The 12,888-nt window shown below is 43.9% G+C and overlaps 1 protein-coding gene across 1 annotated transcript in view; it reads right to left on the reverse strand.

Moving 5' to 3' along the window:
- Nucleotides 1-12,888, reverse strand: part of GLG1 (golgi glycoprotein 1) — a 65,722-nt gene that overhangs the window by 14,545 nt on the left and 38,289 nt on the right. Inside the window, exons 3-14 of the mRNA XM_075576607.1 lie at nt 12,419-12,505; nt 10,214-10,429; nt 8,766-8,969; nt 8,217-8,288; nt 7,615-7,798; nt 6,930-7,144; nt 6,429-6,550; nt 5,614-5,715; nt 4,373-4,526; nt 2,999-3,136; nt 1,573-1,659; nt 1,109-1,171 (exon numbers count right to left, since the gene is read on the reverse strand). Coding sequence (XP_075432722.1) covers nt 1,109-1,171; nt 1,573-1,659; nt 2,999-3,136; nt 4,373-4,526; nt 5,614-5,715; nt 6,429-6,550; nt 6,930-7,144; nt 7,615-7,798; nt 8,217-8,288; nt 8,766-8,969; nt 10,214-10,429; nt 12,419-12,505 — 1,644 coding nt within the window. The remainder of the gene's footprint in view (nt 1-1,108; nt 1,172-1,572; nt 1,660-2,998; nt 3,137-4,372; nt 4,527-5,613; nt 5,716-6,428; nt 6,551-6,929; nt 7,145-7,614; nt 7,799-8,216; nt 8,289-8,765; nt 8,970-10,213; nt 10,430-12,418; nt 12,506-12,888) is intronic.

Genomic DNA, 12,888 nt, shown 5'->3' on the forward strand with positions numbered 1-12,888 from the left:
TAACACCCGCGCACGCTCAGCAAACGTGCTAGTTCTTTCCTGCAAAATGAGACTAAAAAGGTGCTGAGCTCCTTGTGAGCAACACCTACACTGGACAATCTAAATGACTGGCATTTATACCGAGATGTTTTCAGGTCCGTAATACACTACATGCGACTCGAAGGGTGCAGCTTGCTACAGAATTCTTGACAAACTGCAAAAAAAATAGGGTCTCCTATTATTGTAAAAATTTAAGTTGCAAACTCTTCGAGACACTGGTGCATTCGCCTTTAATATTTTACTTTATTCAGCACTGTATACTAGCAGAAATTTTGTTTTTAAATTACATTTTCTGGGCTGGGGGGTAGGTTGATTTAAAAAAAAAAAACAAACAAAAAAAAAAACATTTTACAGTTAACCGAGACTTAGGAGGGGTTAGATTCTCAGGCGCCATGTCAAAAATAATCTTCATTAAAAGTTTGCACAGGCAAAACAGTCTTCTATCCCTCGACTCTCCGGGTGGGAGAAGGTTAGAGGAAAATAAATAAATAATAAATAGAAAAAGTTGCCTGGAACACTAACCCCTATTCAAGGCATCGAAGAAACCGGGTTTGTGCTTTAAAATTAAATAAATAAAGCAGCCCAATATCTGTGTTGCACAGGATACATTGGCGTCAGGAAACCATTTGGATTGTTCATTCTTTGCTAAATGCTTTTTGGTCGGTTAGCAGAGATTGTTTTCTAATGCGTAGAAGCTTTAAAAATTTGCAGCGTGCAACAATATATTTTTCTCCCTTCTGCGTCTTACTCGTGAAGATTAAATGACCGTAGTGCTCACCCCCGCACAGGAGGGTACTTGGGGCAGCGGAGTAGAAGCATTTTTGTTTATTTTCCAAATGGGGTTCAACAGCATAGGAGGCCAAAATCAGGGGGAGGGGGTCAACTGGAATTATCAAATGGTTCCAATGTTTTTGTGGCTTCTGTTTTCCAAGTATAAATATAAACTCCAACCGCGTAAATCGTCTGACAGTCATCGCTGTGCCCGGTACCCAATGACTCTCCTGATCTCTTGCCAAGGCAAGACCAATTAGATGCTACCACCCACCAGACTCGGCATGAAGACACTTACGTGGCAGAAGGTTTGGATAATTGGCTCGCAAGCTCTCATCATAAGCGCCTCTATCTGAATGTCCTGAAAAGGAGGAGGAGAGGGGTAAGCGAGTACAAATCAGGAAACTATATGTAAATTAGTTTTGTTTAGTACAATGCACTTATAATAATTCAGGTTTCTCCCATCGTGCTCTGCGATCACCTCTCTGGTTAACATGCATAAACACAGGCCAACAGTAGCAATGGGACGTCTGATGGTTGGGAGGAGGCGATGTGGAGACATTTGCCAGTTGAGTCATTAAAAATGCATATTATTTGGTTTTTGCAATGTCACTGAAAATCCATCAATTCAGTTACTATGAAGGAGGTACAAAATATCTAAATATAATGCTTCCATGCAGAAAACAAGACACACACAGTAGAACACACGGTAAAAAGAGTGATCATTCAGCCACCAGGAAGCGTCAGCCCTCACTCGCTCACCTCTGACTCGAGCTCTGTCAGGTTCCCCACAATGTCTCTGCATTCGGCAAGGAGGTCGTCCAAGTGATCCTGAAGGCACTCCAGCTCCTAGGGACAAACAGGTCAGCAAAGGCTAATCTGCAGAGGCGGTGGATCACTAATGGGATATGTGGCAGGTTCAGGTGAATGTTCAAACAATGTATGCCACGCAAACACACAGACGTTAGTCTCGGCAGAAGGGACCCCTGCCAGGTTTATACCAACTTAAAAATATATAAATACAAATAAAAACAAGAGCGGGCTGGTACTTGGGACTCTACAGATACTTTCTTTATTCTCGTCATAGCGTCACAACGGCATTCATAGCACATTATTTTCATTGAAATGTACCCAACAGTTCTTTCGGTGGGCCAGGGAATGAGTGCGACAAAACTGCATAATTCAGCTAAAGCACATGGAATTCGGAGGCAGTGACACTGGTGTGTGTGACAGGTGACAGTCTTTCCTGGCAGCTTTTGACAAAGTTAAAAGAACTAGGAATGAGAACTTTAGAAGGATAAAAAAGGGTCAAAACAGACACCCACCCATTTTTCAGGGAGATAAAAAAATAAAGAAAGAAATTGGGAGGCCAACAAATGTGTGATGGGATTAATGGATCCTGCGAGATCAATGTGGTAATTGCTCCTATTGTCCATTCCTAGCTAACACACATCTTTGGCTACGATCCTGCTGGAGGCTGGTGCATGCGCGCTGCGCGTTCTGGCGGCGTGTGCACAGCTAAAAAGCGCGATCTGTGGTCTGTCAGAGCAATCGGAGGCGTGGGGAGGGGGGGGGGGGACACGTGGCCTAAACAGGGTGGGTGCTGCCATGACTGGGTCGGGGCCATGACAACACAAAGCACAGCCCAGCAGTTCAAAGCACTGCAGCAGCCCCACAGGCACAGCACCCCATGTAAAATGGCGTATTAATAAGAATAAAGGAATAATAAAAAATAAAACTAATAAATAAAGCAGCAAGCAAACCACAAAAGACCTATTACTACACATACATTATTTCCCTCCCATTGGTTTGAAATTGCTAGTCTGCCATTGGCCTACAGTTGCTGCACTCCCATTGGCTCAGGCTATCTCCCCTCTTGATTGGCTCACAGCGCACCATGTGACCACGTCGCCACAGGAACACAATCTTGTATCCCCTGCTGGCTGACGCGCCACAGCGCCTCGTAAGCCTAAACAGGAGACCCCGGGGCCTGCCACTACAGAAGTTAGTAACTGGTGCCAGGCGCGCGGTGTCACCACCAGGGACCTGGGCTTTGGGTGTCCACATTCCATTCTTCCCTCTGCTGTCCCCACACATACAAAGGCCGCCTTACCGCCTCTCCAGCATTACAGCTTTCACCCAGTGGCTGTATACCGTACAATAGTTGCGCTGCTGTGACATGCCTCACCTGACCAGGCTCAATCTTCTCGCTGCACCACTTCCCCAGGTCAGTCATGCACTTGGCCTGCATTGCGGGATCCAGCTTGACGTCCAGGGCCCTCTGATGCAGAATGCGCTGCACCTCGGCCCGGCACTCTCGCGACAGCTGAGGGGAGAGGGGGTGAAACACTAAGACCTTGCTGCCTAATCATTTAGAGATGCATATATAGTACAAGCCAGTTGGTCTGAAACCTATCATTTGAAAAATCACACGCAAAGCGCAATGTGTCGGGCTGATATAGGCTCTTATTTCACGGCTCATCATTTTTATATTTGCATCAAAATACATTAAATCCTTTATTTTATTTTGCACAAATGATTGCCATGCGTTTAGTGGATTGTGGCTGTGCGACATTGCTGGGTATTCCTGCACACTACACATGTTTATGCAAGAGAGAAATACTAACTAGTTATCCCCAGAACATTTTCTGGACAAGCTTTTATAGGGATATGATGAGGAATTGCGATAAACAATTTATAGACTTCCATCATAGATCTTATCCTCACGAAAGCCTGTACCACTTCTGGCAATGCAGGAGTTAAACATTTGCAACCACACATTATAAAAGTTATGGTGGGTAAGAAAAGGTGACAACCCCCCCCCCCCCCCCCACCAGTAAATACAAATACCAGTTATGAGCACATTCACGTCTCAGACAGGTCTGCAACCCTGCTTTTCCCCATTATCTCTTAGAATATAATGCTGCCACTGCAGCCAGGGATTCTGTGAAATGACATGCAAATGAGCAGTGTCACATTTTACTTCATATCCATTTTAACATGGAGCCCCTATAAAAACATATGAATGCCGCATTACACAGCTCTCACAGCACAGCCTGGGGTAAAAAAAAAAAAAAAAAAGAAGTGCATAGCCAGTACACCCTCATTTTTACCATACGTTTAAACTCCTTTCTCCACAATGGTGCAGGGACCTGCATAATGACAGACAGTATGGAGTAGAAGTGTAAGGCCGCCCTGAGAAAGTTCCCAATGGTAGCCATATTGCACCTAATAAAAACAACATTACCCAACAGTACACATCAAGAACCAAATCCTTTTACGATTGTATCCAAACCGGTGCATATTACCTGCCTCACATTAGGCTGTTCCATTGTATTGTTACACCTCTTATCAGACTACGAAACATACTTTTTATTTAACCAACATGAAATATCACAGAAATCTTAAGCTTGGCATGTAAAGCTCCCGCACAGCCTTTATTAAAGGCTCCTGTTGCTCAATGAAAAGGTGATCAGGATAACAATACATTTGCATGGACCATACATAGACGGAGCACTTGGCACTGGTGATCACCCGCTTTGCTGCTGCAATCCTGCCTTACCCTCCTTCCCTGCTCCTCTGTGCGGTAAGCGTGCCGGTATAAACAGGAGAAAATGGCGCCCGCTGGCATCGTCTCGCTCGTCTCATTCCAGCTGTGGGCGTAGCAGAGGCGGGAGGCGTCACCCTGACACTTCCGGTACAGGATAGGATCCAGTCTGCCGGTTATGTAAAATAAAAACAAAGTCAGTAAGGGGCCACATCAGCTAAAATCGCAGGAGTGTCTGGTATACTGTCAGGGGCCCCTTTAGTGGCGACTTCACAAGTAGGACACGACATTGCAATCGCAATTAAGTTCTATACAGCAATCAATGCAGGTTACGCAATCTGCAGCTGCATTAGCCGCCTTGTATCGGGAGGAGGGGGGAGCAGACGGTAGCGTCCGGACTTATCTGTGGTTGCTGTCTGCATCTTGTAAGTTTACATTGCTTAGTATATATACTTGCCTATTAATTCTGTTATCCTCTGGATATACTCTTTATAGTGTCATTGGTACGCTATTGCTTGTTTTTTTTACCTTATTAATATTTGTATATGTTCCTTGTTGGACATTTAATTTCTGGGTCTTCTGATACTATACTTGTACCTTGGTAGCACTCTGCTGGTCAATGTTTCATGTACAGTGTGTGTATGTAGATTAATAGCCATTGTTACATGGTCAGCGGGTTTTATTGTAGACCTATTTCTGCTTGGTAAAAATACTTCTTAAATTCTAATTCTAAATACATTTATTCGGATCCCTTGTGCACGGTTTTATCTTTCTTCTCGTTACAGTAATCCGGTAACAATTGGATGCATAATATTAGTGTCTTTTTTTTAATATAGAAGTCCAATTGTGGGCTTTAGGGGAATGGGTCAGTGAGGAGCATAATGAAGCCACACAGGTCTCCGGCCACAAGCCACTTTGATTATCATTGTTATAGGAATGTGTTGCCTCGAGGGATGTGTAAAGCAATACACTGCAGACCCTCCTGGCACTGAAATGCTTATCTAGATGTACTAGTCAATGCAGATCACCTCAAGGATGTGGATGATGTACACGTGGACATTTCTGGGTTAGGATACCACATACTATAAATGGACAAAACCATAAACCACCATGTCTCCTGCCCAAAGCACAAAGGCATTAATGCAGCATTTCACAGAAAAATAACCACCGAAACCCAGAATCCCTACAAGCTTCCTCCAGAATAAAGTATAGAGCGCCTAACAGGAGAGGGAACGGAGGTTGCAGAGAATACTCACTTCCAGTCGCGAGAGATGAAGTACTGCAGCTCCAGCAGGCGGTGCTCACAGTCCTCAACCATCTTCTCTGTGTACAGGTGCTCCATGAGACAAGACAGGATCCTGAGGAACGGAAGAGGCCCAAACGTTAGCACAACATAACGTACTCCTTTCTTTACAGAGATCTGCCAAACGCAAACCCCAGCCTGTCTCCTGTCAGAGGTCATCCACAGAGCATCACGCAACCCTGCCTCCAGCTAGAGAAGCCCTGGCATAGCAACGCTAAAAGTTCTGCTCTGCGGAAATTGACAAAGAGTGGTACGGAGAAAATAAAAGCAATATCGCAGGTAGCCATTAAAGCTGCAGTTCATGCAATAGCCTGCATGTGTGTTTTTTATAAATCAGTTCTGTAGTAAGAAAAAACTCTTTTAGCATTTTCTGTTTTAAAAAAAACAACTTTGAAAGACCAATTTTCTTGTATTCTATTTTAACAAGCATGCTTGTGACTATAGCAACCATTTACATTCCCCATATTTAAAGATGTCGCCAAATTTTGCCGATCAATAGACGGAGAACGAATTGACCGGCAGCTATGCAGTTCTTTAGGTAATTAGAGATTGCCCACATGAAACTATTCAAGTAAAAAAAAACGGGAGCTTGAACTGCAGCTTTAACTTTAGTATAATATGATCTGAACATACAGTACTGATCCACCTATTGATGTGGAGAGAGGTCTGTTGACCTATACAGGTCGATTTCACACTAGGCCCTTCAGCGGACAATGAAAGTAACAGAAAGCTTTCCTTGGCTTTGACCCCCGGTGTATAGGTGCTCACATTGGGTCTCCTGAACGGATGTGCTTGCAGGCCGTCTGGATGACGGACTCGCAGGCTTCGTTGAGAGCCCTATCAATGCGGTAATCAGCTCCCGGGTCTGTCTCTTGCACCAAGGTTTGGAGCTGTGAGAAAGAAGAACTGCGTCAGAGGAAGGTCCCGCAACACAGAGTTATTATGTAGTATTTAGGACAGTAACCGCGCTGTGTTTATATGGTTGTCAACATAGTAACAGGAGAGGCCGCTACAGGGCAGGACAGCTGTGTGAGGCAGTATAAGAGGTGGTGCTAACTGAGGCCCCGTGAGCGGTGCGCCAGTCTGCACAGGGACAAATGGCTACTTCAAAACTGGAGTAAAGTGCAAATGAGCCATGGATGGCGTTCAGTATTGGGAAAGCATTGTGAGACGTTTCCGTATTGGAATAGCAACTACAAGTAAAAGGGGTGGGAGTTCCTTGAGAAACAAAGCATTCTTGTCTATGTGCCAGTATCCGTCACAGCTCACCGCTTGCTGGCACTTGTCAGCTATGTTGCCCTTCTCCCCGCGCACAGCCTTCATCAGGCAGTGCAGGGTGCGCCCCTTCCGGTGCAGCCCAGAACAGTGGTGCTCTATCTCCCCCCGGCAGCTCAGAATAATCTCAGGGCTCAGCGAGAAATCCTCCATCAGCATTCGTCTGTAATCCAGCATCTCGCCCTGGCACTCGCTGCTCACCTGACGGCCTGACAGGGAGGAGAACAGAACCTGCTCAGCAGACGGCATCAAACTGAGGGTGTGTACCAGCAAACACACGGAGCAGCCAGTTACAGGACTGAGCAGTGCGTCTTTCAGCGACTAACTATTGGCGTTGTAAGACAAAATATACAGATAAACCCAGAGCAGCCTGGAAAGAGCTACACTGCTACAGAGCAGAGGGATTGGAAGAGTGCATCACAAGACATTAAAAGTCACAGGAACCCCTGCATATTGCGTATACGCAACAGAACGCATCGGAATCCCACAACAAAGCGCCTCCGTGTTTAATTCCCAAACAGAAGAAAAATATAAACTGCAGGTCAAAAATCGGCAGACTGTCCATAAAAAAAATAAAATCGCATTTTCACAGCCATTATAAATCAGATTCAGGGAGCAGTGAACACGAGGAAGGTCACGTACCGGGCTACACATGCACCCCAGCGCTCTACTAACGCACCTCTGTGTACAGCGGACTCCAGGCACAGCAGCAGGTAGGAGAGCCTGGCCTCGCGGGAACGGGGGTGATTCTCCACATTACAGCGATACTTCTTCAGGTCGGCCTTACAGGACTTGGCCAAGGAATAACTAATCTTGTAGTCCTGGGCTATCAGCTTCTGGCGCGTGGTGAGGGCATCGCGGCACTGCAGACGGGAGACGTAACGGGTATCAATATCTGAAACTGTTGAATAAACCAAGAACCTGCCCAGTGCAATACAATTCTAGAAGTCGTGGGTGAGCAGAGAGATGTAAAATCAGTGAGACCAAGTAAAACAAGGTTGAGATAAAATGGGCAGGAGAGGGAGCGAGGCGGGATTGTTTAAAACAAAACAGCGTGAGCATTCCTGGTGCAGACCTAACAGGACAGTAGAGTACGGTTACACAAATTACTTTAGGAAAATGGACAAATCACCAATGGTATTAAGGATTGAGATTAATCAATAAAACGCGCTCAACAAGAGCAGCAACAATTACACAAAATATGAATTTATGTGAAAGAAAAAGAAAAACATGCCCCCCCCTAAATAAAGAGGCTCCACATCATCACACACAGAAACCTACCCTCTCACTCATAGCTTCCTCAAACTTGTGGTTGAAGAGACACTTGTAAACTTTTCCTTCTCCAGCCTGGACCTGTTGGTGAAAAATGAGGTTACTGGGGTGCGAGGAGACAGGGAATGGACAGTTCCTAGCCACGGGGATTATCCACCATACTGAAGCCAAGCACAATAATGCCTATACCAAGGGGAAACACTGCACTACTGGTGAGATGACTTGTTGCCCCAAGGATTGTGACGTTTGTATATTCTGCTGAATACACATTTACATCAGTTATTGACTTTTTTTTAGATACAGAAGTGATGATTAAAAGGAGTTATGACTTCAAACTTATGCATCTTAAAAATGTAACATCAGTAATTAGGAGGCCCATTAAAAATAATATATATTTCTCGAACAGAAAAAAAAATGTATTTTTCAATGGTTTAATGTTTCTAATTTTTGACTATGATGCATTAAAAACCCTGGAGACTCCCAAATCCCATATATACAAATCACATGCAAGTTGTGTCAAAGCTGCATTTTAGAAGTGTAGGTGTGCTAGGTACTCACAGCCTCACAGAAGCGCTCGCGGTCATCTCGGCAAGCAAAGTAGAGATGACGATCCAGGTGGAAATCATCTGAAGACAGTTCTGCCACACGCAATATGGCCTGCTTGCATTTATCAGAAACGCGCGTCTGTGGGTCAGACTCCTCCGCCTCCGATACAATGCCCTTCTCCAGGCAGGCCACCACCTCGCCCTGAGAGTGAGGGTCCTGCACAAAAGGACAGAGGGAGACCAAGAGTGAGTATGGATGCATGGACAGAGAGGTATGACATAGCTCAGATGCAAAGCTCAATGACTTAATAGGCTGAAATGGCAGCTTTTGTGGCACCATCAACGAGGTGCCCAAATTCATCATCTTCAGTAATTACTGGGTGGTGTCTGTTGCGCACCTAAACCCTTCATTTGCTAGAGGGGTCTTCAACGGTAGTTCTAAATACCGTAACGCTAGTACTGAACTTCAACCCAAGTACAAAAACAATAGCCAAAGACTAGAAGACACTAAAGTGGTCACTAAATAACATGAAAAAACAGTATATTTTTTAAAATGTAAGCAACTTGTGTAATTCTATACATTGCCTTTCAAAGGACACTGATTTAGATAGAGCAATTCACTTTTATATCGGCAGAAAAAGTGTAATGCATTGCCAACCTCCTAATCAATAACAAAGTAGTAGACTGGCACTGGGTTAAGCCCATTCAGAAAGAGTGCCATGCTTTGTGCGTTACCATACAAAGAGGTTTATCAATAACCCAGTTTGTGGTATGCCCAGTATAAGGAGGCTCTGCGTAGAAAGGATCCCAGCACACATCCTTTAATCCCGAACCCTCCTTAACCAGAGGATCGGTTTGCCCCTTCCATCAATCCATTCTCTGATTTGCTGGGATAGGTCGTATTCTACATTATAAAATATAAGTTATACATAGATAACATCCTTTCTTTTTTTTTTTTTGAAACGCAAATGTGTTTCTCGTTGATTTTGGTTGCAGGGTACATAAAAGAAAAAGGGAGGGGGGCTACAACAATAAATCATGGGATTGGGGCGGAGGGCGGAGTCCATTCACATGAATCACGTCATAGACAGTCACACAACCACATCGCTGTACACAGTAAATAAAATAGCCCTACATTTTCAGATGCTTATCCTCGCTACTCCTTTGGGAGGGGGGGGACGGGGACGGGAGGAGGGCTTCACGAAGGGCCGGGACCCACCTGGCTCTTTCCTCTCCATCACTTCCCGGGTCTACTCATTTTGGGCTACGGTACAAATCTACTTAGATCACATCTTTAACGTGTAAATATTAAAGCTAAATACCTGCCAAATGTATTTTAACATTAATTTCAAAAGAATGTATTTCCCCCTATTGAACAGATGGATATCGGGCTAAATATCTTTCATGATACATTTCTTAAGATAGTTATGAGATTTTGTGTCGCTGCCCAACCCTAGTTACCTTTTCACCAGGCCGGATGCTGCCGCACTTCAAGTTGTTGATTTCAGCCTTGCAGTCGTCCATAAAGCCGCAGATTAGCCGGTAGTCGCTGTAGGTAATGGCGGTCATCTTGGTGATGTATTGGTGGCACTGGTACTCCGTGATATTCCCACGGTGATCCACCAGGCAGGAAACCACATATCCCTTCCCAGGAATCTCGTCGGCACATTCCTTCAGCTGCGGAGAAGCACAACTACTTACTGATAAGCACAACCGATTGTAAGAGCACCGCTCCCCCACAAAAATTACATACATCTGCAAACTTCCCAAAATATATCTCTTCTGGGCTCACCGATTAAACTGGTTTAGCACGTGAAACATTCAGGACATTTATCGATTGTATTACGGAAATATAAATTGCAGTAGGAGGTCCACTCGTCGAGCACTAGAGAAGCCGATCGAGCCACAGCCCATAAAGTCACATGGCAGTAGTCTACTATACACAGGTCTTCCGACAAACCGATCGCTTTAGTTTTAGGATTTCTTAGCAATGGTCATTTTTGTATTATTTTCTTTTCATTAACATGCCAATTGAGCATGTGCTTTAATTTAATACCATGTTTGTGTGGGCAAGTCTCGTAGTAAAGTCAAACTATCAGCAGAAAATTCTGCTTGCATTTCAGAATAAATGATCCCTCGATATCCTCACCTTTCCTTCACCAGGATTCCTGTAACCTAATCCGAAGTGATCAACCTGCTAGACTTGCAGAACCCCAACCTGCTAGACTTGCAGAACCCCAATCTCCTCGCCCAAAACATCTTGTATCCTCTCGCCACTGCTTTACATACAGACTGTAGTCTTGTAGGAACAGGAACTTACTTAACCAATATATTGTTTAAAAAAAAACAATACTTATGCGCAGTGGTTGACAAATCACCAAAAAATCTACTCGCCACACAAAAAAATCTACTCGCCACCTAGTACCAAATGTGTGCTGCTTGGGCCAATATTTACTCGCCCGGGGGTTAAATCCACTCGCCCGGGGCGAGCAAATGTATAGGTTTGTCGAACACTGCTTATGCGTATATAAGATTGTTATCGTCTTCCTGTGTTGTAGGATATGCTGGCAACGTAAGTGATGATGGTGATGAAGCTTAATATCCAACAAAGCACTGCTACTAGCCAATATTGTTTTAATTTCCTAAAATAGTGTAGTGATAATCGGGTCTCGTTTAAACATAAACAGAATATAGATTGGTTTGCCATGACAATTAAATCACTGGGACAAGGAAAATAACTCAAACCATGTATAGTTTACAGCAGGGCCCCAACTAGTTTTCCCAAAAGGTCACAAGTTTACTGTTATTTTATTTGATGCATGAAAAAGGATATTTCAGCCAGGGCACACCCTAGCACTATATATTAAACCTTAAATTAGAAGTGCGTTTGTGCAAAAAACTGCACTTAGATGCCTAAACCACTGGTATGAAAGGACCAGGGACAGAGTACAAGGACCACCTCAGGACCCTTTGTGGCCTGGATCTGGCCGGCGGAATGTCCGTTGAAGATCCCCGATTTACAGTTCTGCAGTATGCACTAAAATATGGTCAAAATGGCCATATTTGAAACTCATCCACACCAAGCATGTTTGAAATGTATTTGCTGTATTTAAACTCTAAAATGGTACAGGCAACAAAAGGTGCACAGCAGTTTAAAGCTGCGATCCTCCATACTTGAATATTGAACAGAATCGGAACCACTTGGTCCTCAAATGTTCAACCATGACTTCCCCTCTGTACCAGAGATGGGGGCGCGCGCGTGTATGTGTATCTGGTACCTTTTGGGAAATCAATATGGCTGCCATCCAAGCCTCACTCCCATGGGCCTATTTAAAGTGGCTGTGTCATCAGAACATGACATGGCAGCTTCCTATTGAACGACGCAGGAGGACAGCTTGCTTCTTCCCAGCATATAAACAAAAGTAAATGCGTCTGAAACCAAGGGGTCCCTCAGTTAGGTACAGCACGGTCCCGCTCTGTGGGATTCTTTGTTTTGATTATGCAAAAAATAATTATGATGAGTGCAGTTTTAAGGTTATTATAGGAAGACAAGCATGGTGTCAAAGTTCCCATAATATCTGCTATTAACAAGTTTTAATGCATTCTTTAAAAAAATAAACAAAATATGGTAGTTGAGCCTGAAAAGTAAACGTGTGCTGCTCTCACCCCAGACAGAGTAGACTTGCAGATCTCCTTTGCCACCGACTCAAACTTGAGGTCCTTTGTCAGATTCAGTTTATAATTCCATAGCAGCTGCAGGTAACAGAAGAAAATACAATGTATCACACACTTAAAGGGGCAATCCCTTCTACAGGTTCATTTCTCTTCCCAATACTGTACAAACGGTGTCTGTTTTTACCTCTAGTTTTTGTCTCCTACTCACTGACTTTTTTTTAAACTGTTTTAATCCTTAATTTTTTAGTTCAAAACCTGAATACGGTTACTAATCCCCCTTACTTCATGACATCAGTAAATCTCAAAGACCCTTATCGGAGAAGATCAAGGCATTTTATTCTGAAAAGATCATTTGTAGTAAAAGTGAAAATAAACAGCACTAGTTGCTATGTGAACAATCTACTACAGGCGTTGGCCCTTTACAAATAATGAAAATATTAAAACAGTCAATTTTTTTTTTA

The sequence above is a fragment of the Ascaphus truei genome, chromosome 19, assembly GCF_040206685.1.
Source record: "Ascaphus truei isolate aAscTru1 chromosome 19, aAscTru1.hap1, whole genome shotgun sequence".
Taxonomy (NCBI): Eukaryota; Metazoa; Chordata; class Amphibia; order Anura; family Ascaphidae; genus Ascaphus; species Ascaphus truei.